Consider the following 27,032-nt stretch of genomic DNA (forward strand, 5'->3'; position numbering starts at 1 on the left):
ACTGAGTCCAAGATAATAATAACCTCTGAAAGGCTGAAGCCATTGTGAGGCTTATTCTGCTCATAAAAAATTGACACAAAAAGTGAACATAGCTGTAAGGAAAAGAAAGTAAGATCATGCATAATTTTCCCTCCTTTTCTTTTTTGTGTTTGTCCAATTTAGTCAGGGAAAAAAAAATCAATTTCTCTTTACATTCCTTCAAATGCTGATGATAAATTTCTTTTTAATATAAAAGTTTCCATTTAGGCCGTCGCACACATGCCAGGCTACTTAGTGTCTGGGTGAGAGGGGTTGTTTTGAACTATTAGGACATTTTTGGAATAGAAGCTAAACTCTTTTAGACTCAAGATTTATTCAGCATTTTACTGTTTTTTTCTTCACATCAGTAGCTTGTTTTGATTAAACTGTCTGTCAGGACCTTCACAGCTCTTAGCAGATTTTAAGTTAGTTTGAATAGCCTTGTTTAGGGCAGAACATCAAGCTGTGAAGGCTGTTATGTTCTTCTTCTGGCCTTTCCAAAGACAAAGTGCTGACTGATCGATTAGCATCAATCTCCTTTATTTAACTAGATTGTATAGTTGAGTACTTTTTTCCGATAACAATAAAATACAAACAATATAATGCACTAAAGTAGATCAATGATCTTCAGAGCAGCCATCTGAGGTTTGATCAAAAATCTCAAAATTTTTACACACCACTTCCCTTTTTCTCTATCTGCCCGTTCCAGTCTGTCTGATGTAGACGTTTTGTAGATGTAGATGACGAAAAACAAACAAAGTTTAAGTGGTGCACCTGTCTGGACATAAAGCTGTGCCATTAAAAACCGAATGTGAAATGTGAGTCTGAGAATCTGTGTATTATTGCTCTTAGGGTCAATGAATCACTTAGCCAGCAAAAGTAAAAAAAATGCTAATTTAGTTTTTACACAAAAAATATGTTTTTAAAGCAAATATGTTTAAAACAATGTAATTCTGTTTCAATTGCCTAGAATTCGTTTTCAAAATATTGAATCTTATTTTAAATGACAGAAAACAGGCAATTTCTGAATTAAAAATGCTTAAACAAAGAAAATAAATTTTTTTATTGTTAAATTAAATAAATGAACAAATTACCAACAATGTTATGTTAAATGGATAAAGTATAGAAATCAGAAGTTAAAAACAAATATTTTGGTATTTTGGGCTTCCTGCATGCTGCCATTCTATACGTTTTTTTCCCTGGATAAGACAGCTGATTGTCAGTTTTCCTGGAAGCAACAAAGTTTTTTGACCAACTTTAACCATGTTTTTTTTTTTCCATTTAACATCCAATTTAACAGAATATTAACAGCTCTTGCTAAGGTTTAAAAATACAGCTGCTGGACTGATTTCTAAAGGTGATACAGAAGAAACAAAAACATTTTGATGGCAGTTTCTGCTAATAAACATCAACTAAAAGCTGTTTAAGGCATTAAAATGATTTAAATCAAACTTCCTGGCCTTTCAGAAGGATACGGTAATCAACTAAAATAAATATTCATGGTATTCGGTTTAATATAACATCAAAACAAACTAAACTTCAATTGCTATTTATTATTCTAAAACTGCATTTATCTTTTTCTTATATTTTCATAATATTTTCCTCTGTTATTCTCATTCTAAATTATGAACAACAGGCTATTTCTATGATGAAGTTTACAAATAACCCTTTAATTTTGCTGCTGTATGCCAGCATGTAGTGAAAAAATTATGTTAAGATGCAAGAAAAATGACAATATTGAGTTTAAACCTAAATAGAACATCTGAGACTGGGATATTTCTGTTTTTTGGCATTTATGTGAAAACAAAATAAGCTCTTTATGTTTGTACCGGCCTGTCTAAAATAAAAAAAGGGCGTCTGCTCTGATAACATGTGGATGCAAATATATACAGCAGAAGTCTGGACTCTCATCCTGCTGTTATCAGAGCTCCCTCTGATAAACTCTACCATCACTTTTCATGTCAAACTCAAACAGGTTCCTGGAGAGGCTGATGGAGATCAGTGTTACTGGTAGAGAAAAATGTCAACCATCATCAGCTTGAGGAAATATGCTACCCTGCAGTTGAACAACTTAGTGAAGGAGGTTGGATTGTAGGTTGCTTTAGGCTATAAGCCTGACCATAAAATTAAAACGAATAGGAATTCTCTGATCTGACATCATTATGGAGGATTTTTTTTACTAAAGGTAGGATACTGACTGCTTGAATCAATGCCACTCTTAATCTACCAAATGAATCCTTTAGCGCTCTACTGCAATCTGTGACAAATTTCCCCCAAAGTCAACTGAAATTATTGTCACATTATAGGATTCACCGATAAACGCTGTCGCACTTAAAGCCTTTGAAGCTTATTCTGGTATTTGATCGCCCATTTTAAAGGGCAGCTTCACAAATAAATGAAAACTTCTGCAGTCAGTTGTACCTGGGTGGAAGCCCCTCCAGAGCTTTGTTCAGACATTCTGGAGTGTTGTCAGTATCTGCTGTGGAGACAGGAACATCTGGAGTGTCAGTTTTGGTGTCGGCGTCACATTCTCCCTCCGCATCGCCTTGCAGGCCAAGCCTGTCTTCGCTCTCCGCCTCCTGTTGGAAAAAACAAAAAACAAAAACAGAAGACGGATTTAAACACGGACTCAAAATTAGGATTCTTTGCTTGTAAGAGTAATAAGTATCCAATATAAACTGTACAAATGTTTATGAGACAGATAAATATCGACAGTTTTCACTTTTTTGGAAAAAGATTTTACCAGAAGAGGTGAAAACACATAAAGCCTGGTTAACATGGCAACATAATCATTAGTGTGAATTGGCAAAAAATTGTCGATACGATACGTACCACAATACGCTTAATCCTGATAAATTAACAGAGACAATATAAAGCCATTTTTACAATAATATAGCTCTGGAAGATGAGATTTTGTGCTCAGCTGCAGGTAGTACAGGGCAGCTGAATAATAGGCTCTTAGCGGTGTGCTGCCAACTAATGGTCGGATGTTTAAAAGTTAAATTCAAGTTTTTTTTTTTGTTTATTTGTTTTTTTTTTTTTTTTTTGCGGCACTAATGGCTAGTTTTTTCGATAGTAGGCTGACAGGAAAGGGGGCATGAGAGAGGGGGAGAGACATGCGGCAAAGGACCACAGGTTGGAATCGAACGTGGGTCGCCCGCTTAGAGGACCAAGGCCTCCATACATGGGTCGTGCTTGCTAACCGCGGCGCCACCTGCATGCCCAAAAGTTAAACTAAAGTTAAAACAATTAAACAGATGTTTGCCCAGATGAGGGCAAAGCTGAACCCTCATTGGGATTCTTTGGAGCATCAAGAGTAAAGCTAAAAGCTGCAGGGACTTCTGAGTGGTGCAAACAGTTAGATATCCTGATAGGATCTGTGTCGTTTTTTTTCTCGTTAAAAGCTGGGATTTTTGACCATTTTACACACAAATAAAGAACCGAAGAGAATCAAAACCACCTCTAATAAAAACATCTTCCAAAACATCTGATATAATCTAGTAATGACCAGTCTGCCCTGATGATGGATATGATGGAGCACCATGTCAGAAGACAAGAAGTGGAAAGTAAATAAAAAGATCAGGACTGGGACTGAAATAGTGGATTAATGGTGATTACTGAAATAATCCTGAAGTAAATTAAACTTATTTGTTAATTAGAGCATAATGACAATAAAATAGCAGAAAGAGAATACAATTCAAAAAAGGGAATAAAAGGTGAGACTGTGCAATAAATGCATACATTTATCATTTGCTATCAGATTATGAATCCATAGAGTTAGAAAAAAATAGTCAACAGATTAAAATAGCAAAATCATGAGCTGCAGCCCTACTCTAAACAGCAAAAGTTTGGACCGTTGATCAGGAAACCATCTGGAGGCTGACCTGACGAGGAACCAGCAACCAGCTCTGGAGAACCTCATTAAACTAGGCGGTAAAACAGCTAAAGAATATCACATCGAACAATGTTACTTCAAAAGGTTTTAGAAAACAAAAATTAACTTAAAGCAAAATGACATTAAAAAGCTGCAGTATCATATACGTTATTTTCAGTTGCAAAAGAAAGCTTTCCCTTCTAACTTTCTGACTGAAGCATCAAGTGTTCTGCACTGCTGATGCTACTAAAGCTTTAGACATCAGGACCAGCAGCATCCTCCAAGGAAATGTATCTCTATGGCAACAACATGAGGCAGCATTCCAGGAACCGAGTCTAATTGTTCTGCAAACATTAAGTAATAATAATAAAATAATAATAATATAAACTTTGTATGACGAGGAACTTTAAACAAGTTAGAAACAATGCTTAATGTCAGCACTTTAAAGTTTATAACAATGTTATTTCTCAATAAGCATTATCAGAGTGGACTTTAAGACAAACATTAACGCAAAGTGGAGCTAATAAATTGACATTTAAATAGAAGTTTTTCTTGAGATACAATCATTAACATGGCGGGTTGAAATCAGCTGCACTTCTATTTCTGTGTCAGGTTTCCTTTTTAACCCAGAGAACCTCTCTGTTGCTCGTCGTCTTTTTTTTAACCTTTAATGGGCTCTTTTACTCAAATGGTGCCAAGTGTGGTTGAAAGGGGTCATCAGGGTTCAATTACAGAGCTTTAAGTCCACAGAAAGGGAAAGAAGTCTTGTGGGGAGGTGTAGCGGGGGTGTGATGTGGGTTTCTGCTTGGGTTATAAAGCACGCCTGCAGGTTAGAGGAGTACATGGCCATTTTAGATTGACTAAAATAGGAAATGCATCAGTATCTGACGGCTGCCTCTGTGCTCAAGTGGAAATAATGACAAAGACCACTCACTGCCTGGACAGTAGGACTTTTTCTTGCTCATTTTTGACAAAATGTCACCAAAGTTGGTTTAATTTCCACAAAAACATCTCCATAGTAATGCACAAGAATCTGACTGCGGATCAGTAATGGTTTTCAGTTATGTTATTGCATTAAAAACATATAAACAAGTAAGTACATAACACAGATGTTAGACACAAAGCTGTAAGAAATGTGTAAAAAAAAAAAAAAAAAACAGCTACAGAACAGGTGTCTGGGTACATGAACAATGAACAACAGCAAATCCTACATAACAGGCATGTTTAATTATGTATCCCTGTTCAAAAAAGTGCAAAATACCAGAAGAAAACATCAGAATAGCAAAAGAAATAATGTCTTGATGTAAAAAGATCTTTTAAAATCTAAACTAGTCTCACTTTGGTCACTCATCGTGTGTCCAGTTACAAAAACCGTGTGCTGATGTGAGCAGAGCTATAAGGTGAGATCATAGATCAAGGAACAGGAAGCCAGTTCATGCATTTTACATAATATCAAACGTTGGTTTCATCATCTTTAATTGAGTTCATTGAAATGTCACCTTAAGGTGTTTTAGAAGGTCAGATGGATGAAATCCTGCAGTCAGCAGAGCGTTATCCCATCACTGACATCATAAAATGCAAAGATGCATAAGAGACCTTTAGAATAGCAGTAAGATATCCAACTAAACAGATGAATAACAGTCAAGATTGCTCCAACATACCTATTCCATGTTTCAATAGAACACATTTACTTTGTCTCTTGACATTTAGCTACTGAGGGATCTATAAGACTACAGAATAACATTAAAATCTTCCTCAAACTGCAACCTTTTAGCTCCTTTTCCCGTGACCTCAGGCTTGGGGGTTAGCATCTAAAATCTTTGCACACAACAACACGGGTAAGAAAACATGAAGGCAGGTAGATTTGTAAAAATGTTGATACAGAAACAAACCCCTGACTGTCAGATGACTGAGGAGGAATGCTTTTCTACTCACCTACTTCCTCCTCCCTACAGGAGGAAGGAGAAAGGAGGAAAAAGGACAGATATCACAAGCGTTATTTAACAGCAGGGATATATATTTTATCTCTGTGTCCAAACTGGATGAGTTGATGTTATGCTGAAAAGCAGTTCAAAGAAAATAACTTCTTGATAAATACTGGCTTTGATAATGACCTGACCTCAAACCAGATACAGCTCTCATTAGTGATGAACCAGCCGATCGGCCGATGACTGGAGTTAGAATAATGTTCCTCTGACTAGTGACGGAATGCTCAAAAAATTAATTACTTTCTTTAAAACTGATTTCTTCCACTTTGTCACATGATTGAGTTGCTTCTTTTTTTTCTAGGTTCATGATGATTTTTGTAGAAACTCAGCATAGAAAACTTAGGATCAGTTTTACTGTATGATCTGGTTGAATTGTCTCTGTAAAGTTCTTTGAAGTGATGTGTTGTGAACTGGCGCTATAAAAATAAACTGAATTGAATTAAAATACAGCAGCAGGCGGTGCATATGGTACCTAGGCCTTCAATGGGCACCATTCAATTTAATCTACTTCTTATCACTAGGATAAGTAGATTAAGTCAAGGGGTTAATATCACCACCTTGACATCTCTATTCTTTTTTTTATTATTCTTTTCTTTTTTAATAAAAAATAATAATAATAATAAAATAAAAACAACAAAAAAAAACCTACATCTTCACATTTCAATAAAAGAAGCCACAGATAGTATTCAAAAATGAAATGTAACAGGCGCAGGTTTATCAGAGAGGAAGATTAATGTGAGGGTGAATACAGAGGTCAATTAAGAAAGAAGCCCGGTTAAGACAACGGCAATCCTCTACTCTATAGCCACAGCTCCACCAGATACACATCATCAGTAGCCACTCAGATTCAATATGCATCTAATTACCAGATAAAAAGGAGCATAAAGCATACAAATAAATTTATCACACTCTCCAGAGATACTGATTATTTATAAACAAATCCATCCATCTGTCTTTGTGCAGGAAGTCTTACGCCGGGCTTACACTGTACGATTTTTTTTGCCCTTTTCGGGCTGACTTTCAAGTCATGCAAGAATTTTTCTATCGGGCTTTCAGCCTGATCATACATCGTGCGCCGTGTAGTGTACAGGGGGTAACAAGAGGCGATCAGCCTCTCACAACCTGCAGCACTTACTTGCAATAGAAGAGCCCTAGAACAAAGACATATCTAAAATATGCAGGGCAGGGCTCCCCGAGGACCAGGGTTAGGAACCACTCTGCTAAGCCACCACTTGAGTACACTATGGTATTATTATAGGGGGAGTGGCAGCCTAGTGGTTAAGCAATGAGCTTGGAATCCTGAGGTTCTACAGTGGCAGTCTGTGGGAGCCCCACTCCCATTGAATGCCACTCTGGGTCTCTGAGCAAGACCCTTAACCCCCGATTGCTTCCCTGGCTGCCCCACGATGGCAGCCTACTGCTCCCCAAGGGGATGGGTTAAAGGAAAAAGGAAATTTCTCCAATGTGAGAGCAATATAGTTAAATTAAATTAAAAATTTAATTTTTTATTATTATATATAGCCTAGGGATGGAACGGATTTGAAAACCGTCCGAACCGTTCAGTTCGACTGTCTCGGTTCGGTTCGCGTGTGTTACGTTCGGTTCATGCGCTGCTCCTTTTTCTCATAGGCGAAGCGTTTACACTCCAGAGCAGAAGGTGGTGGTACTGTGACCAAAGCCAACCACCAGTAGTAAACAAGAAGAAGAAGAAGCGAAACAGCAGAAAAAAATTTGTTGTTATGGAGAATTGTGTGGGTATGGCGAGTGGGAAGGAACAGGAGTTGGAAGACGCGCCAGCAGCACTTTATAGGTCTGCTGTATGGGACCACTTTGCATTTAGAGTCACCTACGATGACGGCGGAAAGAAAGTTGTGGATAAAAGTGCAACAGTGTGCAAGCATTGTGCAACACGTTTTGTTTATGCTAACAGCAACATGAGCAACATGTCATGCTAACCCCGAAATCCCACATACTCCGTCAGCGCTCCGCCCCGCCCCGCTGCGCTCCAGACCGGCTGCTCAGAGCAAAGCATACAGCCTCCGCTGTGGCTTCCGTCCGCTCCGCTCTGAGTTCCTTGGAGATGGTAGAGAGCATGCGCGAGATGAATAAATTCAAAGCAGCAAAACATGCGGAAATTATCCATGGTTTCCGCGAATCATTAAAAATGATTACAATTCATAATTTTTTGGGGATTTTTTCATTAATTAAAAAAAAAAAAAAAATTGTATTAATTAAATTTTTTTTTTCTTTCGGTGTAACAATGAACATATACCGAACCGAACCGAAAACCGTGACCACGAAACCGTGAACTGAACCGAACCGTGGATTTTGTGAACCGTTCCACCCCTAATATAGCCCATTTATACATTGCTAGAGTGATTTGTTCCTCTACTGCAGGAGGTCATAGGGTGGGACTCCTAGGAAGGCTTCATCCGTCTGCTATGCTGCAACACAAACACTGCATATTTCTGACACCTATAAGAATAGAATGATGTCATTCTATTCCTGCGGCTCTGAGAGGAAACGTCTTTCTTAACCTTTAACTCCACCTAGGCTCTTTCTCAAAGGTCCTCTAACAGGTTTTTTTCATTTGTTTTCAGGACTGGCCTGTTTTTAACTCCATCCATCTTCTCATCAAGTCTAGCACTCACACAGCATAATGGTTCCCCCACCATGTTTCTCTCAATGAGCACAGCGTGAGAATCAGAAATCAGACCACGGGCTAACCTAATCAGAGTTCCTTCCTTTGTATTTTTCCAACATCTCTGAGATGGATGTAAAATTTAAGAGAAACTAGCGTTCTCATTATAAACTCATCCATAAAGGATGGATTGAAGAGAGATCTATACAATGTTTAAAGCCTGAACCTGCTTGAAAGTTCATCACAACCTTCGCTCTAACCTGTCTGCTGTGTTCCTTGGTCTTTTAGAAGATTATGGGGCCAAAATGGTAGCTTTAATATTTGCAAATGTGTGTGGAGAGTTGTGTGTCTATATCTTGATTTGTGTGTGTGCAGTGGGATTTGAAAATGTGTAAATAAATCTGTAAATGTGTGAGGAGATTTGTGTGTCTGTACAACAATCTGCAAATGTGTAAAACTACTTGTGTGTAATCCGTTTTGCAAATGTGTAAAAAATCCACAAATCTGTATTCAGATCTGCAAATGTGTACTGAGACTTGCAAATGTGTAGATCAATCTGTAAGCACACACAGAGACACTTGTGTCTGAAGTATTTTCGCTTCAAGACCCAGAAATACAGACAAATCATTGGTTACAAGTCAAGCGTTTTTTTGGTTGGCTCTCTTTACACATGTGATTTTTGCTACTCTTCTGCCGCGTGAGATGCACAAATGCGTAGAAGGATTTGTATGTGTATTTTCGCGATTTGTAACCCCTTGCGCAGGCTCACATGCTGCCCTGACCGCAGGCTCGCAGGCTCACAGACAGCCTCTCTCTGCTGCGGCAGTTCAGCACAACTTGCTTCACATACAGCCACATACCACCAGTTGGCGGTATTGTACAGTACGTGACGTGACTGGGGTCCTAGGGGTTGTACCTGCTAAGTTGAGAGCAATGGAATCCCGTCAGCTTTCTGTAAGTATATTTCTTAAATTTTTCCTATAGTTTGCATTAGTAAAACTGTTTCTTCTTCTTCTGCTTCTGTTTTATGGCGGTTGGCAAGCAACTTTATGATGTGCATTACCACCATCTACTTCAGTGGAGTGTGGATCGGGATGCTATGTATTTTCCCACTGAAAAATAAAAATAAATATTAACAATATTTACATAAATAAACTTATATCCTTTCTACCAATTTCGTTTTTTCAGGATTGTTTATCAAATTACAAAAATAATCATAAGTAGATTCCCCCCCCCCCCAAAATATCTTGTATATTTAACTGTAATTTATTTTCTTGTAACCCTTCTCTCCATAGAATATTTATAACAAAACAACAAAACATGCTCCACCGTCTCCCCTTGATAACAAAAACCACAACCTCCTGTTCCCATTCTAAATAAGTTTCCATTTAACCCCGTGTTTCCGAAACTTAATCTAGATATAACCTATTTTTTATTCCTTTCCGTTCTCCTCATTTCACCAATTTTCCTTTGAATACTATAAAGCCAACTTCCAGTTATATGCTCTTCCCACAGCTTCTGCCATCTTTCCGTAACCTTTTGTTTAATAATAGATTAAATTTTTTCCTTACTGAATGGTATCAATATATCATCCTTGTCACGTCAACTCCCGCAGCGGAGGAAAAAAAAAGGTAGAGGTTGTCTGTGAGCCTGCGAGCCTGCGGTCAGGGCAGCATGTGAGCCTGCGCAAGGGGTTACAAATCGCGAAAATACACATACAAATCCTTCTACACATTTGTGCATCTCACGCGGCAGAAGAGTAGCAAAAATCACGTGTGTAAAGAGAGCCAACCGAAAAACCGCTTGACTTGTAACCAATGATTTGTCAGTATTTCTGGGTCTTGAAGCGAAAATACTTCAGACACAAGTGTCTCTGTGTGTGCTTACAGATTGATCTACACATTTGCAAGTCTCAGTACACATTTGCAGATCTGAATACAGATTTGTGGATTTTTTACACATTTGCAAATCTCAGTACACATTTGCAGATCTGAATACAGATTTGTGGATTTTTTACACATTTGCAAAACGGATTACACACAAGTAGTTTTACACATTTGCAGATTGTTGTACAGACACACAAATCTACTCACACATTTACAGATTTATTTACACATTTTCAAATCCCACTGCACACACACAAATCGAGATACAGACACACAACTCTCCACACACATTTGCAAATATTAAAGCTACCATTTTTGGCCCCATAGAAGATGTTTGTTAACAATTGATCACCCTATGAAGCCTTAACACAGCAGCAGGGTTTGGATAGACTCTATTTTCCTTATTTTTATTTGGAAAAAGAGTTTCAGGTGCTTTGGAAACAGTCTGATTTAGCATCTAGGTTTCAGTCCATCAGATGCCTTTCAATGGTTGGGATACTAAAGGACCAATCTGATTAAACTACAGCCCACACAGGTTTCCTAATCCTGAGGGAGGGAGGATAATCAGCAGCAAACACTGACCTGAATGACTCAATCAGAGCAACGGCTCCCTTTTTGACAGCTCTGCTTTTCTCTGACAAACTGCAGCTTGAAGCAATAAGAAGCTTTCAGCTAGAAACAAAGCCAGGTGGGAGTTCAAAGCACATCACAGAAATCAATAGTGCTGGATCAGGAAAAACTGGGAACGGTGGGCTGCTATTCAAGCTCTGATTGTTTCTTTAATACAAATTCCTTTGACCCCTGTCTGCTAAACGTCCTCTGTTTTATTCCAAAGCATCTGCCCCTCAAGTCTGGGTGAATCTTCCTTCAGGTCATTTTAATCAAGCCAAACAAAAAAACAAAACAAAAAAAAACATAACAGTTAAAGGAATAGTACACCCAAAACATGATTAGCCTTCATTTTCTACTCACCTCCATGCTGAACAACACTCTGGAGTACTTTTTTGATATCTCAAATGCATCTGGAGATCTGGGAGGCTTCTTGCTGTCTGCTGACATTCAAATAATGGAGGTCCATGGCGCCCGAGACAGAAAGGTCCATAAAAGTCCACAAAAACGTGTCAATATTCCTCCATACTGCTCGTCCAATGTAATCCAAGTGTCCTGAGTGGGTAGCATCCAGAATTTACTCGAAACGAAGTCATTTAGAATGTTTTTAGAGCATAAACAGTAGTGTATAGGATTTCCTAATAGCGCCCCCATGCGCGCTCACGATTCTACGGAAGCCGGCAGACCAAACCAGCGCATTCAGCTCGGCAAAGAACTCATGCTCTTCCTCAACACTGAAGTCCTCAGACATTTTTCTTTCGTTGTTTCTTTCTTTGCACAGGTAAACAGCACATTTCTTCTTCTACGCTTGCATTATCGGCAGACCAGACGCTGAATGCGCACTTTCTTCCGGTTTGGTCTGCCGGCTTCCGTAGAATCGTGAGCGCGCATGGGGGCGCTATTAGGAAATCCTATACACTACTGTTTATGCTCTAAAAACATTCTAAATGACTTCGTTTCGAGTAAATTCTGGATGCTACCCACTCAGGACACTTGGATTACATTGGACGAGCAGCATGGAGGAATATTGACACGTTTTTGTGGACTTTTATGGACCTTTCTGTCTCGGGCGCCATGGACCTCCATTATTTGAATGTCAGCAGACAGCAAGAAGCCTCCCAGATCTCCAGATGCATTTGAGATATCAAAAAAGTACTCCAGAGTGTTGTTCAGCATGGAGGTGAGTAGAAAATGAAGGCTAATCATGTTTTGGGTGTACTATTCCTTTAACTACACATCTGGAATCAAGATAAATTTCGGGTTTTTAAAGGTTAGTTAGAGAAAAGACTGGAAGTTTTTATTTATCCCCCTAACCCTGGGAAAAATATTTTTGGCGATATATAGTGATTTTCGGCTACCCGATATAATATTGATATTTCAGCTCCTAATATCGATTTTTAAAAAACTAACCATTTTTACCTAAAAACAATGAGGGAAAATGGGATCTCTTTGCACCGCCACTGGCAGATAGCGCAGAGGAGCCGTTTACTGTGCGCCGCAGCGCAATATCGGTAGTTGAGGTAATAACAGTGGAAGACGTGGACTGACAACATGGATACCAAATAATTAAATGATCAATATCTTCTGATGAACATTTAGAGCATTTGCTTTTTTATCTAAACATTTAATTTTAATAACTGGGAAAAATATTGGAATATTTAATGATATAGAAATATCACTATATATTAGTGATATTATAGATAAAATGGCGTATTGGGACCCAAGTATCCTGATGCGTATTGTATATCAATGATGCCAATACTCACCCCTAGCTGACACCGATTCATTAGCACAATCAGCAGTTTAGATTTAGGCTTGTGTTATGTTTGTTATTATTGGGTAATTTTTAATATTGTTAAAGGAGAAAGATAATAGATATAGGCCTAAAGAATCAACATTAAAATAATAACACTTGTATTGATCACCAATGCAAAACTTTTTTTTTTCCACCCTGTAAATGTGAAAAAGGTTCATTTGGGATTTAGCTGCAGGGTGTGAACCAAAGCAAAGTAATCGTCTACACGCCCCAAAAACACGTCCTGAGTCTCGCCAGTGAGAAACGATGAGAAACTTTGCTTTGAAACAAGTTAAAATCCCCAAGTTAAGCATCTCCTAACCGCAGAGTCCATTTCCTCTAATCTGCAACCATTTCCCAATAAAAAAGTGGAGGATTCACACTAAAGTAACAACTGGAACACCTTGATGTAGTCGGCTCTGCTTGAATCTAGAAACGTCTTGCCCAACGCGCTTTACTATGGATCACAGCTAAACTCTCAAACCCTGTTAAAGTTGAAATTCAAGTTCTACCATGTTTTCAAGTGACTACAAGAAGATAATTAGACCTATAAAGGCAGCTGACTGGTTTGGTTTGAATCCCCATCTAATCCCATCAAAAACATTTCTTTCAGTGGAAAAAAAACAAACTTTTCTTAACCCTTAAAGATGGTCTGGGTTGCTTTCTAAAAGTGCTTCAGTCGAGCTAGGATAACCGAAAATATCCCAATTTTCCAAATGCCAAAAAAAAAAAAATAATGGAAATATGCAGAAATTTTTGTGTTAAAATTTCCACCTTCTCTTAACCCATCACGCCTTTAAAATTGTGACGATGCTATGAATCCATCTATTGTTTACTGATTGGTTAAAATCCCTTCATCTGAGTTAAATTACCTCAATGTTTTTTTGTTTTTGTTTTTTTTTAAAGAACAGTTTAAAAAAAAAAACTACTCCCTCATATTGACATCACTGAAAAATCAAATGAATTTAGCCACAATATCAGTGGGTTATTGCCAATATTTGGCCCACATCTGCATGAAAATATCACGTCTACTGCTCAAATGGTTAGATCGAAGTACGAGCGGATATTAAATCAGCTATTATACTCCTCAGGATGAAGATAGGTTCAGAATGAAGGCAGGACACCTTGTGTTTATATGAACAGTGAAAACAGCCTAGTGCCCACATGGGCAGGAAAGGTGGAGGAAATTATTGCTCTACTTTTATATTACGGGATGTTCTGAAGGAGGAGAGTCTTCTATGCTTCACAGAATAGATGCTATCTTAAGGAAGGAACGCTTAAAGTGTTTAAGCAGCCAAATGAAAATATGGACTTTAGTAGGAACTACACATATAGAAAAAGGATAGAAATTAAATTTTATTGATCTCACAATGGAGAAATTCACTCTCTACATTTAACCCATCCCCTTGGGAAGCAGTGGGCTGCCATTGTGGGGTGCCAGGGGAGCAGTGTGGGGTTAAGGGTCTTATTATTAAACAGAGAGTCCTGGCTGTGGGGATCGAACCGGATGCTTGCAACCTTCTCAGAGCAAAAGCGCACCGCTTACACTGCAATGACCCTAAAGGGCGGATTATACTTCTGCAACCGCACACATCAAATGTCGCTTGGGTCTGATAGCGAACCAGTTTTGCAGGTATTCTTCTGCACCGTCGGTCTGGAATTTCTTTGGACACAGCAGTTTCCCGCCAAAGCGCAAGGGGGAGCCTATTCGAGAACTCGCAAGAACTTCGGCGGCACCAGTGGGAGTGTTTATCTTCCAAAACAACAATGGCGCGTCTGCAAGATATCACTGTCACAGAGATGGATCTAGAGTTGCTAGAAATTGAAGAGGAACAGGTTCTGTTAATGGAGTTTGCAAAAAGACAAAGGAGGACATGTAGGATGTCTTTTGTAGTTATTCCTCTGGTTTTTAAAAATGGCGCGCCGAGGCACCGAATCAAGAGGGACGACCACACAGATACCAAGGACCAAGGCATACCAAGGACCAATCACAGTAGAGCCTCTGCTCGGGGGGCGTGGTCGCGTACAGAGACAGATTTGACGGTTGCAGAGGCTATGTGTCATAAGCATAAATTGGCCTTAATTATAGTTCCAAAGTGGCAAGAAGGCTGGAAAATCTAAAGAGCTGAGAATGTGAGAGATGCTCAGCAAACCTCAGCAGTTTGGACGGCAGGAATGAGCCAAAGTTCCAAGAGAGAGAAGCTTATCAGAGATTCTCAGTGTTCGACCCAAATGTAAAAACAATACTATGGAATAGAAAGGACAGGTGGATATTGCCTAAATTTTATCCAATCATCTGGTCATAATAAAATTTCCTAAAACATAAAAAAGTAGGATGCATCGATTTACTGTATCTGCCGGTCAATTGATCTGTCTTGATTTCCTCAATTTCAGGAGGTCTGTGATCGACCGATACTTAGATGTAAAGCTGATGTTTTCCAACAATCTTATCCACCCATGCAAAGGTCTGAAAATCACCCACTGCCAATGCTCTAAACTGTGATTTACATTCCAGAAAAGTTCATTCAGAAGTTATTGTTTTTTAAGGGTATTTATTAATGTATTTCAGTAAGATAAGAATGAAAACATTGGTACCGGTCAAAACTGGAATTAATCGGCCTGTCAGGTTTTTTAAACATTGAGAATTGGCAAAAACCTGCAATCAGTGCACTAATTGAAAACTTAACCAGATTTAATCTGAAGTGGATATGAATCTGTTCTTTCTTGTTCAGATTATTTATCTGGAAAAGCTTTTAAATGTTTTAAATGTTTCTTTTATCTCCTCAATCTAAGAACAAATGCATTTATTTTAAGAAAAAAATGACTAATCTATATTTAAAATTCTTCCAGTGTTCAAGCCAATAGTGTTATTGGAATCCAGGACAGGACCTTATTATACATTTTGCTGGCAAAATGTCATGTCAATGTATTGAAAAATAACAAAAGCGCGTCTATAAGAAATTAATGAAAAACAGAGTGAGAAATCCATTTTTTTTGTACAACATAACCTTAGACGCACTTATGGAAGAGGATTAGGGTCACTGAAAAAATTGAAAAAGTTAACTGATTTTTTAATTATATTTCAGTATAATATGAGAAAAAAGTCAGAATTCTGACTGAAATCTGACAGCTAACAAACATGTTAGCATCAAGCCATAACCATGTCTGTTTCAGAGACTAACCTAGCTCTCTTGTTTTAATCACCTTCTGCTCTTCCATTAATGAAATAGCATCACCAGGGATCCCTCATGCACGTAAAAAGTAGCTTAATTCGGTAATTTTCCACCAATGTGTCACTGGCCCTACCAAACAACTCACATCTTTGTCAGTGAAGCTCAGTGCTCCCACATCTCTTCCTTCATGGTGCCCATCTACAATAAGATCCACAATTCTGAGATTAAGGTCAGAATTCTGAGAAAAAAAGTCAGAAATCTGAGATTAAAGTCAAAATTCTGACTTTTTTCCCCATAATAATGTTATGTATATATATACATACATACATATACACACACACATATACAGACATTTAAAAATGAGTTAACTTTTTTTCCCCCAGTGGCCCTAATCCTCTTCCGTAGGCATTAATGCTGATACTGGCACTTACATTTTTTTAGGTTATAACACTAAATATAATTGTTGACTAAGCTTATTAACTTTTTAACTTTAGCTTTTAACTTTTCGACAAGCTTTTTACCTTTTTTCTTGGCTTGTTATTTATTTTTATATTTTTTTTAACTTAATTTACAGCAGGTAATATATCATTCAAGGTCTCATCTAATTGGTCAAATGCCAAAATAAGATGTACAGATGTACAGCCATGTAGAAGTATCTTTGCTAAATGGCTGCATATAGATCTGGTGCTTCTAGACCTCACTGAGGGAGGGGGGGGGACTCCATTTGTAAGTGATCAAAAAATAACCTGCCCTATAAAGGGTTAAAAAGATATAGAAGGCTTCTTATCAATCAGAGCATTTAATTAGGTCGTGTTTTAATTGATTAATTTAATCAAAGATTACTTCACGGTGTTAAATTCAAAGATTCCTTTTCAAAATTAAAATGAACCTGACATTTCAGAGTCCACCTGAAGGCACTCAGCCGTGACATGCAGCTGATCGTCCCACTCAGAGCCGTTTCCCTGCGGCTGAAGCTGGATTAACCGGACAGCTAACTAGCCCGGCTAACCCTGCTGTCCGACAACAACAACCAGCCGGGACCGGTTTCCCAAACGGTGATACTAGTGTCTCCTTCCAGCCGAAAGGTGTAGCTCACCTTGTCGCTGATATTCTCGGCGGTGTCCGGGTCTCCTCCTCCGCGGCCGCCGCCTCGCTTCCTCAGCTCAGTCATGTTTCGCTCGTCTCGCCCCCCGGGACGCTAATGTGTCACATAAGCCGACTCACAGGGCAGGGAGGTGGGGAGGGCGAACCTTGGAGTCTCGGCAGTCGGAGTTCGGGGGGATTTTAGAACCGGTTTGAATTCCTCCGCGGTCCGTGAAGGAGGTCAAATTCCCTGAAAGTCAACCGTTGGCGACAGAAGAGCTCCGCTGTGCGGGGCCGCTTCTATACCTGTTTGTTTACCACCGCAGTCCCTGCTTCTCCTCCTGCTGGTGCGAAGACACGGAATATATAGACAAACTACTTCCGGTAGGCTCTTTAAAAATAAAAGCTAAAAAAAATCTGTAAAATTACAGTTTAGGCGAGAATAATAAACTAATAACTAAGCTAAGTAACTAAATTGTTCATTTGTTTTATTTAACTCTAACAATAATTATTTAACTATAATTAGGAAAAGCAACAGTCGTCATCACAAAGAGTTAGATTTTGCCTATTTCTTACATTTTTATAATAACTAAGACTCTGTCAAATTCAACTACCCAGGACCACGGGATTTTAAAATAAAACAGTAGACCAAAAATTTGCTTTTTAAGTCAGAAATGTTTAAGGTAGTGTTGCACCGATACCAGTATCGTGCGGGGCCCCGATCCAGCTCTAAAATGGTGGTATTGGTATAGGCGAGTACCAACAAATAGGGCACCGATACCATTTTATGAGCCAAAAGTTTATTCAACTATTGTCAACCATTCCAGGTAGGCAATAAAAACTTCTACTTGATTCACTTTGTATTTGTCTTTTTCCTCTTTCACAAAGGTAGGCAGCAGCTTGACAAAGCCATGATCCAGGTATCGGGCATCGGTGCAACACTAACATGAGGAGGACAGTTGTTTAACAGATATTCACTCAACCCCCAAAAACAGAAAGACACACTTGGGCCATTAATGAATAAGCTGGCTGCCCACACAGTTTAGCATTCATCATATTAAAGGAAAGTCATGTGGAAGGTAAATCTGTAGTAGAAACAGAAGTGAAAGTAAATGGGAAATCATTCAGAAATTTAGTGGAGGCTCCAAAACTGTGAATTGCAGCTATAGTTGGTGTTTGACAGATATATCTAGGACATGCACCTAGATGTCTGTTTCATTTTTCAGCAGCAGGTGACTTTTAATGAATTGGTATTACTGTGCTGTGACAGCGAATGTAGGGAGCATGATCCAGAAAAGACAACTGAGCCAAAACCACAAACAGTCTATCACTATAAAGGCTGATTTGGAGTATTAAACATGTTAGCAGAAACATGGGCTGATCATCGTGGCACTGGAACAAAATAGTATAAAGTACATGACATGTCTGAGTTCAAAATTCTATTTGTATTTTTCTACAAGTTGTTTCTTTTCATTCTCTGCGGGCCACAATAATTCAGTTTATTGTTCAGACCTTTTCGTCTATCCACAGTGATTTTCAATATTAATTAACTTTTTTGTACTTTACTCTGAATGGAAATCATTTCTTAATTGATCCAGTGTAAACAGATTTTTATTAAACTTGCACACTGGGGACTTAATTTCATAATAGTGAATAGTAAAATCACAGACAGCTTAAAAATGCTGAATATTAAATTCCCCTATTATAATTATATAATATACTGCAAAAAGATAGATAAAATAGAATTGCATACTTTCATTTGTACCTATTTAACCTTAGAGGCCATTAAATGATCACATTTGTGCTATTTTATTAACTGTGGTACATTTGGGCATTATAGATTTAGTAAATATGCACTATTGGAGGATTTGTTTTACTTTGAGGTGCAGGAAATCTTAGTTCCGGTGTGAGTATGTTTTTATTTTTTTTTACTTTATCCACTGCTGCAGACTCACCCTCCATTCAGTTCATACTGGGTTAACCTGCTTGGCTTCTCTCTCTGCAGTAACAAGCAGTGAAAAATGACTTCAGAACACAGACACACATTCTGCATAAAACATAAAATAAACTAAAGATAAAAGCTGTTCAGTTAAGGACTGACTTCTTTAAATGCAGCAGTTATACTCAGATTTCCTCATATTGCTCCAAATAATATCTAAAGGAATAAAAAAAACTGAACTGAACTGAAAGATCCAATCCAGAAGAAAACACATTAAGCATTCCTGATCAAGCTGTACAGATTATAACTCAGTTCAATACAATATAGTTTTCAGTATTAGTTAATCAATTTACACATTTGAATTATTGAAACTTACAAGTTCTGCAAAATGAACAGGACATTTTCATACATTCTACTAGAGTCCTGCCTTTAACCGCATCACATGCTCCATGCTAAGCATGTTGGGGGTAGTATCATGCTTTTGGCTAATGTTGCATCATTTAAACCAGAAAAGTGCTGGATTTTTCAAACAAATGCTAGAAAAACCACATATACATCCTGCATTTTAGAGAGTTTAATATGCTGTATTAAAATTCAAACCCAAAACATAATGAAATTTAATTTCTACCATGTCTCTTCTGTGTTTCCTGATGGAAATCTGTATGTGCTTTAGCTATAAATAAATACGTTTACAAAATAAAATCCTAAAGCACATGATGTGATAAAATCTAAAAAAAATCATACAACATGAGTTGTGATTGTTTAAACACTGCATTAGTCATAGGAAACACAACTTCTTTTGATTGGTTTTGTCACAGTTAAATGTTGTATGTAGCTGAGCCAAACTCTTAAATCAGAATTAATAAGATCAAATGCAAGATGTTTTTTTTTTCTCATAATTTGGTTCTTAAGGTAAAAAAAAAAAAAAAAAAAAAAAGCCTACTGAACCTACCAGGCCTTGATTAACTGTACAAACATGCCATCCATCCATCCATCTTCTGACGGGGAAACATTCAAACTCCATGCAGAAAGTCTCCATCCCGGGCCGGGATTCGAACCTGCAACCTTCTTGCTGCGCTACTGAGCAGCCCATACAAACATGCATTTATTTATATTAACGCTGAAGAGCCAAACTTCTTTGGTTAACTTGACCCAATTATTGCAATAAAAATCATAAAATCCCCATGAACAGAACCTCTCTATCAGCATAATCTGGTAAAGGGTTAGAAACCCATTTATCAGGCTTCAAGACTTCTAATTGAAATATAGAAGATCCTCAGCACCTTTGGGGAAATATTCTGTGGACAAAGTCAAAAGGAGAACATTTCTAAAGGTGTGTCCTTTAACTTAAATTAAGGAGCATCCCCGTCTTTACATCAATATCTATTACTCCTAGAGGCTGTGATGCCCTAAAGTAAATTCAGTTTTTAACACACCCCTGTGTATGCATACTCACATACTGATACTAAGGTTTCCTTGAAGCGGAAATCTGAAAACAGTTTAGATTTTATATTAAATCCAATATATATATATATGGATAAACTGAGGAAACATACCACAAAGAGGTTTAATACCTGAAGTCAGACTTTTTCATCCTTTGGTTTATACAACCACATACCTTGTCCAATAAATGCACAGTATATTTTACCTTATTATGCTTTGAAATAGTCAAGTTGAACGACTGGGCACTAATTCTTAGAAACAAAGCCTCTGAACATCAAACATATGAAGAATACACCTGTTAGTGAAGGTATGTGCTTTCACTTTAGCGCCTCTAGTGGCAGAACAGAGTGTTACAAATGCAAAGAAATGCAAAAATTAGCCATTAAATCTCTTTTTTTTTTTTTTTTTTACCTTTCAGGGCAGAAAAATAACTAACAAAAAACCGGTGGAACTTTACTTATCCAGATTTGTTTTTTCTTATGTGCGTCTTTGGGCTTCCTTATCAATTTTACCACCCCTGGCCAATAAACACAAGCAATTCTGGTACTACAGTAACATCTGCAATATTGCTTATACTGTATACCCCCGTCTGATGTTAATATCTTTGTTAACACCCCTTTATTAGCTGGGGGCCAGGGGTCCCAGATGGGAAAATGAAATCAGAAACAAGGACCTTTGGTGGTAAACAGCAATTATTTATTGAACTCAAATGAAAAAGAATAAGTGCCGGCTCTATTGCATTATTGAACCATTTTGCTCCTGTAACAGGGACGTGGATGTTACTCTACTTTTTTTTTGTTTTTCCATTTTTCTTTTGTAGGATGTAGTGAACACAAAGATACAAGGAACATTCAGCTATCACAGATTGCACACCAGATACTGTAGTAACGCAGTCTAATACAAGACCACCAAAATAAGTCAGGTTTTTCTTCTTTATTTCATAATCAGTTCATAGTTGTTGTTTTTTTTTCTTTCGTAAAGAGTACAAAAGTCCACCCGGAGCCGGGGATGGGATCTGTGTCGGTCGGCTGTTCATCAGACAATGCCTCAGAGTTAAAAAGCATAATTCCAGCAAAAAAACAAAACAACAACAACAAAAAAAAAAAACAATCTAACATGTACAATACACTGACACAGAAAGTCAGCTGTGTTAATAAAACATGCAACAAGTAACAAAACTTGCTGAAATCATAAAAAAAAATCTAAACGCAGTTATAATTGCATAAATTCTCTGTACAGTTCATTTATCTGCAGTGAAATGCACCTCTCTATTGAAATGAAAACGTAAACCTGCTGCAGTAAAAACTCCTGATTTCTTTTTGCTCGTTTTTTTTTGTTTTGTTTGTGCAAAGGAACTCGGCCTTTTTTTGGAGCGATGGCGTCACCACGGTGATGATAATGATTGCACTATGAGCTACAGTACGGAAACAACCAAAGGTAACAGGAATGAGTGACTTTATGACGAATAGTTGGGATCTGTGGGAGATCGGATTTCTCCAAAACAAGCTTTCACTGAATGTAAAGCTGAAGCATTAAAAGGACACTGATAACAACAGGAAACGGATTAAAAAAAACGAAAGGTATGGAAAATAAAATGAAAATAAATAAAATAAAAACATTTAACCAGATTCTTGACATCAAACTGCTGAATCACACACTGCAATAAAACAGCTCATCTAAAGTAAAAAAATAAACGGCAGACAAAATTAAATGTGGGATTATGTTAGATTTGGATTAGGGGTCATCTTTCTAATCCAAAGAACTGTTTCTATCCTGTAAAGGAAAATGGTCTAGATGAGGGATCTGCAACCTTCAAAATCCAAAGGGGCACTTTGAACTTTTAACCCTCAGTTCCGCTGAAAGAAATGTTCAAAACATTACACAATCTTTAAAAAGATTTTATAAATGCCAATTGTATCTTTATATTTGTTCTCAATTTTTAACAAAAGCAATTTCATTTCTTCATTTCTTTAAAGGGTCAAGCAACATAACCCTCAGTTTCCAACCTAATGGTAATTTTAGGGTTATTCTGTAGTAAAGTGTTATAATATTAAACCAGAATTAAAAAATATCTCTATTTAGACCCATTAGTTGGTTCTTCAAATCATTTTTAAAAATCCAAAGAGTCACTTACAGCTCAGGAGCAGCAGGTTTATAGACCCCTGCTCTAGAGATACAAAACCTGCAGGTACCTTTGAAAGAAAAAAAAATAAATTTATTAATATGAACACAGAGAAAGTATTAAAATAAAATTTCTATTTTCATGTTTTATATAAAATGTTAATATTTATGTAAAATAAACACGGAGCACATATCATTAGTGTCCTTTTGTAAATCCAAAGCAGATAAGGAATGAAAAAAAATACAGATAAAACATTTAAACTCTTGTCCTTTTATTAACTCTACATCTAAAACATTTCACAGTCACTTGTTATATTTGCTATTATGTTTTTTGCCACCAAAGAGTTCAAAGAGCCTAATGAGGCTCCAAAATCACAGGTTGCAGACCCCAGATCATAACTTTTTGGGTTAAATTATCTTTAGCTTTCCTTATTATTGGTATGGTGATAACACTTAAAGATGGCGACAATCTTCAGTTTATTCTGAAGGATCGCAAGATGTCTGTACTACAAAATAGATGTATGGTCTCACCAGCAATTTTTTATTTTTTTTACCCTGGTCTTCTAATAGTAGGAAAGGTCAAGTACCGTAAAACCTCCAAAGAGACTCAACCTGATGAAATACCTGAATCACCTGAGCAGAGGCTCTGTTCTGACGTCCGGCTTTGGAAGTTCCTCACTGGAATTTGTTCTCACTCACTCTTCACCTCATAGTTATAATCATTGGTCCGAACCTGGGATTAGTAACCAAAAGTTTTTTAGCTTTAAAAGTCCAGATGGTGGATTACTTAATGTTTAAAAAATATGGTTTTGTCATCAGCAAACCGTTGTACCTGTCAGATCCAACTCAGAGCAAATAAAATTTCAAAACAATGTAAACTAAATAAAACATCATCACAAGTATAACTATGGATAAGCTGGGGATTCATCAAATTTTGTTCTTTAATTTCAAATTTAAAAACGGGACATTAGTGGAATAAACACTGTATTTAATAAAAAAAAATTTGTTAAAATGTGGCAACCTTTCCTGTTTTTGGATAACTTTGAACTGATAGAAGTTACCAAATAATGATTTTTAAATCATTATTTGGTTTAAAGGAATATTTAAAATTCCCTTCTCCATGTCTGCTGTGCTAGGACGACAACATTCGACCACAATAAACTTATTCAGGATCACTTCATAACAGAGTACGATAACCCATACATTTTTGAACACAGCGGTTTTTGTCCAAGCTATTTAGATAAAACATATTAATGATGGATCTTTTATGTATGCTTTTAAATTTGGCTGCAGCTGGAGCAGTAGCCAACACAGCTTGTGTTGAGAGCTGAATACATGTAAAGGTTTTTTTAATGTGAAAAAAACTAAGATGCCCCTTTTTCTATGTGCATTTTAAAAGCTACTTTCATGGCAATGTGAAAAAACAAAAATGTCAGGCTTTTTGAAGAACTCCTACAAACAGAAGAAACAAAACTGAGTGATATGTTGACAGTTTAAACTGATAGCATCTAGTCTTCAGAGAAAGCAGCAGCAACCATGATAAAGATCCTCCAAATGGAAAACATATAAGGACAGAGGAGATAAGTTCTATTTGGCAAAAAAAAAAAAAGGGTAATTCTATGATCCATCTCGCTTAAATCTTGTAAACAACATCATGTGGAAATTAATTGAGTATAAAAAAAAGATTTTTGCATACCTCGACCCACAGACTAAAAACTTTTGACATTCATCTCCCTCCATCTCTGGAATCGCTGTGGCTTGTGACGCAGGTTACACACAATCTGTTGTTTTTCTTTTAAAGCAAGGAGTGGTTAGTCACATCGCTTAGTTACAAGCAAGCTCTTGTTTTCCTAAAGAACTTAAATTTCCATCGTGTTTCCAGAGTTAAAAAGGCCGTGGTTAAGTATTTACACTATAAACAAGTCTTTTACTGTTTCCCGTGACTGAAGGACGATATCTGCTCCCGCTGCTAAGTGAAAATGGCGCGTGATTGATTCAGACGAGCCTCTTTGCTCTCTTTTCCTCCTGATGATGAGTGCTTGTGGTTAAAGTGATGGCTGAGTTTCTTTCCCACATTTTCCTTTTGATCCGGCTCCCATCTCCATGCAAACTAAACATTCTTACATTTGAGAGGGTTAGAAAGGTTGGATTCGGGGATGTTTATATATTACATGGAGGGCAGATGGAGGGATGAAGCACTCTTTAAGCGGTTGCTCCCCAAACAGAGGCAGATGTAAAAGAGGCGGGGCTCAGTTTCTGCCGCCGTCGTCGACACTGCGCTCATGCTGAAGGTTGTAGTAGCAGTTCTGACACACTCGCACGGGAGAGGAAATCTTCAGCCTTTTGATTTCAGATTGGAAGCGACTGCACCTGCAACACAAGGCAACAAAACGTGGAGGTTTTTCCATTACCAGCTCCAACTCTTGCCTCTTTCTTACTGCATTTGCAAATGTTTCTCTCTATTTCTACTAACCCCCAACAATGTACAATACCAATAAAAAAGAAACCTAATTTATTACCTTTTTAACATAAATTAAATACAAAATAACAAAAGGCAATTAGAAAGCCCTGAGGTGCACCAAAACCAAAAAAGCCACAAAAAAAATCAAGTCCTTAGAAAGATCTTGTCGGTCTTCGACTGAATCATAAGAAGAATAAAATCTAGCACGGCAGCAAAGCTGGTTTAGGCAGATTTGCATTTTTAAAAGCTCATCTGATTCATTTAGTCATTCCATTTTGTTTATTTCAGGTGAAATATTGTGTGGTTAAGTTATTGTTCAGCGAGGGGAAAATACTAGAGATTTATTTTGGGTGTAAGTATTTTTTACTTGATGGTTTTAGCTGTTTTAGCAAAAACAGGGTTTATACAGGAATTAGTAACTGTATTTTAATGCTTTTTAATGCTCTTAGAAATAATTTTAATGCTATCAACAAGTACCCATGACTCTCATATATAACACGGCGAAATCCTCCGTCATCTTTACGGTCGACAGGCTGCAGCCATGTCCCGCATTCCTCGCTTTCCAGCCACTTTTGTTGAAATTAGCATTTTCCGATTCTCTAGCTTTTTCTCAAGCTTCTTTTCTGAAAATACGGCTTTATGATCAACCGTAAACATATCAAGATATAGATCTGTAAAAAATGTTTTCATAACCCTTTTTTTTTTTAAATAAAGCATTTTAAATGCCACAATTGTCACATTTAATAAATTTTAATGCCAATTCAGGCCTTAATTTAAAAGATAATACTTAAATGAGATAATGATTTTTAATGACCTGCGGAAACCCTGAAAAAGGCTCAAACTGAAGCTAGATAGTTTAAAGTTGGGATACAGGTGGGCTTTCCAACATGATAAAGGTTAAAAACAGGAGTAGATAAAGATTAACTTTAAAGCTCCTAAATGTCCTTTAAGACCAGAGGATCAGTGGATCAAAAGAACAAAGCCTGTGAGAACTGTGATGGGTAATCGTCTTACCTCTGACAGAAGAGCTGCCCGCAGTTCCTGCAGTGGTGGCGTCGCTCTGTTAAGGAGAAGCGGACCGTGCAGCCAGAGCAGCTGTCCACCACGTCGTCCTTCACCCAATGGTCAGCCGCCGAGCGGCCAGGCTGGTCGCTCACAGACCAGATAAACACCCGACCGCGGCCGTCGCCAACCAGGATCTTGCTGTGGTCCCTGTAGGAAGGAGGAAGCAGGGAAACACAGCAGTGATTAATGGAAGATAAGGGAAACAAATATGAACCTTTGCCACAGGATGGATATACCAACAACAGCTTAACAAACTGGTTGAGCTATAAAATAAAATAATTATATGTACTATGAATAAATACATGCACCATTAAATGGCCCATTCAATAATTAAATGTACCATCTATTCATTTAATACACCATTAAAAAAATCTAATGATTATTTTAAATCAAACTTAAAATAAATAAATGTATAATGAAATAAAGAAATGTACCATTTATTTATTTAATAGACCATTAAATACATGACTAATTAAATGAAACACAAAATAAAACAAATCTACCATAAGATAATTAAATTTTACATTTAAATAAATAAACATTTTATTAAATGTTTCCTCAAATAATTAAACGGTCCTTCTATGAAATACAGCAATAAACAATTAAATGTAACATTAAATTATGAATTATAAAATTAAATGCATAGCTAAATTTCCAATTATATAATTAAATATAAATGTCTAACTTATGGCAATCAATAGTTAAATGTCATTTTAAAAAATAGGTTAATTTATATTTCATCATTTCACTAATTTATTTCACATTTATGTATTTATTTGATGCCATCGGCGCTGCAGATTCATCATGAAATCCTTTAAAAATGTCAACTTCACCCATCAAACTCGGTGGGCGGGACTATAGCTGCTTCCATACAAACCTGACTTCTGATTGGCTGCTACTAACTGAATTTTTTTTTTACTGGACTCAAAATGATCG

General features: G+C 37.3%; 2 protein-coding genes and 1 long non-coding RNA gene across 8 annotated transcripts in view; all 3 read right to left on the minus strand.

The window, feature by feature from the left end:
• cds1 (CDP-diacylglycerol synthase (phosphatidate cytidylyltransferase) 1) overlaps positions 1–17,424 on the minus strand; it is a 37,444-nt gene extending 20,020 nt beyond the window's left edge. Inside the window, exons 1-2 of the mRNA XM_038288113.1 lie at positions 17,081–17,424; positions 2,440–2,597 (exon numbers count right to left, since the gene is read on the minus strand). Of these exons, the coding sequence (XP_038144041.1) occupies positions 2,440–2,597; positions 17,081–17,155 (233 nt within the window). The 5' untranslated portion in view covers positions 17,156–17,424. The remainder of the gene's footprint in view (positions 1–2,439; positions 2,598–17,080) is intronic.
• LOC119785433 lies at positions 9,524–10,151 on the minus strand. The gene is made up of 2 exons (XR_005281035.1): positions 10,093–10,151; positions 9,524–9,633 (listed from the first exon to the last, which is right to left on the minus strand). It is a non-coding gene; the product is annotated as an uncharacterized LOC119785433 (long non-coding RNA).
• Positions 17,425–23,678: 6,254 nt separating the features above from the next.
• The window catches only part of wdfy3 (WD repeat and FYVE domain containing 3), a 139,613-nt gene continuing 136,259 nt past the window's right edge, over positions 23,679–27,032 (minus strand). For all 6 annotated transcript variants that reach the window (XM_038288125.1, XM_038288124.1, XM_038288121.1 and 3 more), the window contains 2 exons: positions 26,046–26,243; positions 23,679–24,940 (listed from right to left, as the gene is read on the minus strand). In XM_038288125.1, coding sequence (XP_038144053.1) covers positions 24,820–24,940; positions 26,046–26,243 — 319 coding nt within the window. In that variant the 3' untranslated portion in view covers positions 23,679–24,819. The remainder of the gene's footprint in view (positions 24,941–26,045; positions 26,244–27,032) is intronic.

This window comes from Cyprinodon tularosa, unplaced genomic scaffold (genome assembly GCF_016077235.1).
Source record: "Cyprinodon tularosa strain WSP-4 unplaced genomic scaffold, ASM1607723v1 ctg249, whole genome shotgun sequence".
In the NCBI taxonomy this organism is placed as follows: domain Eukaryota; kingdom Metazoa; phylum Chordata; class Actinopteri; order Cyprinodontiformes; family Cyprinodontidae; genus Cyprinodon; species Cyprinodon tularosa.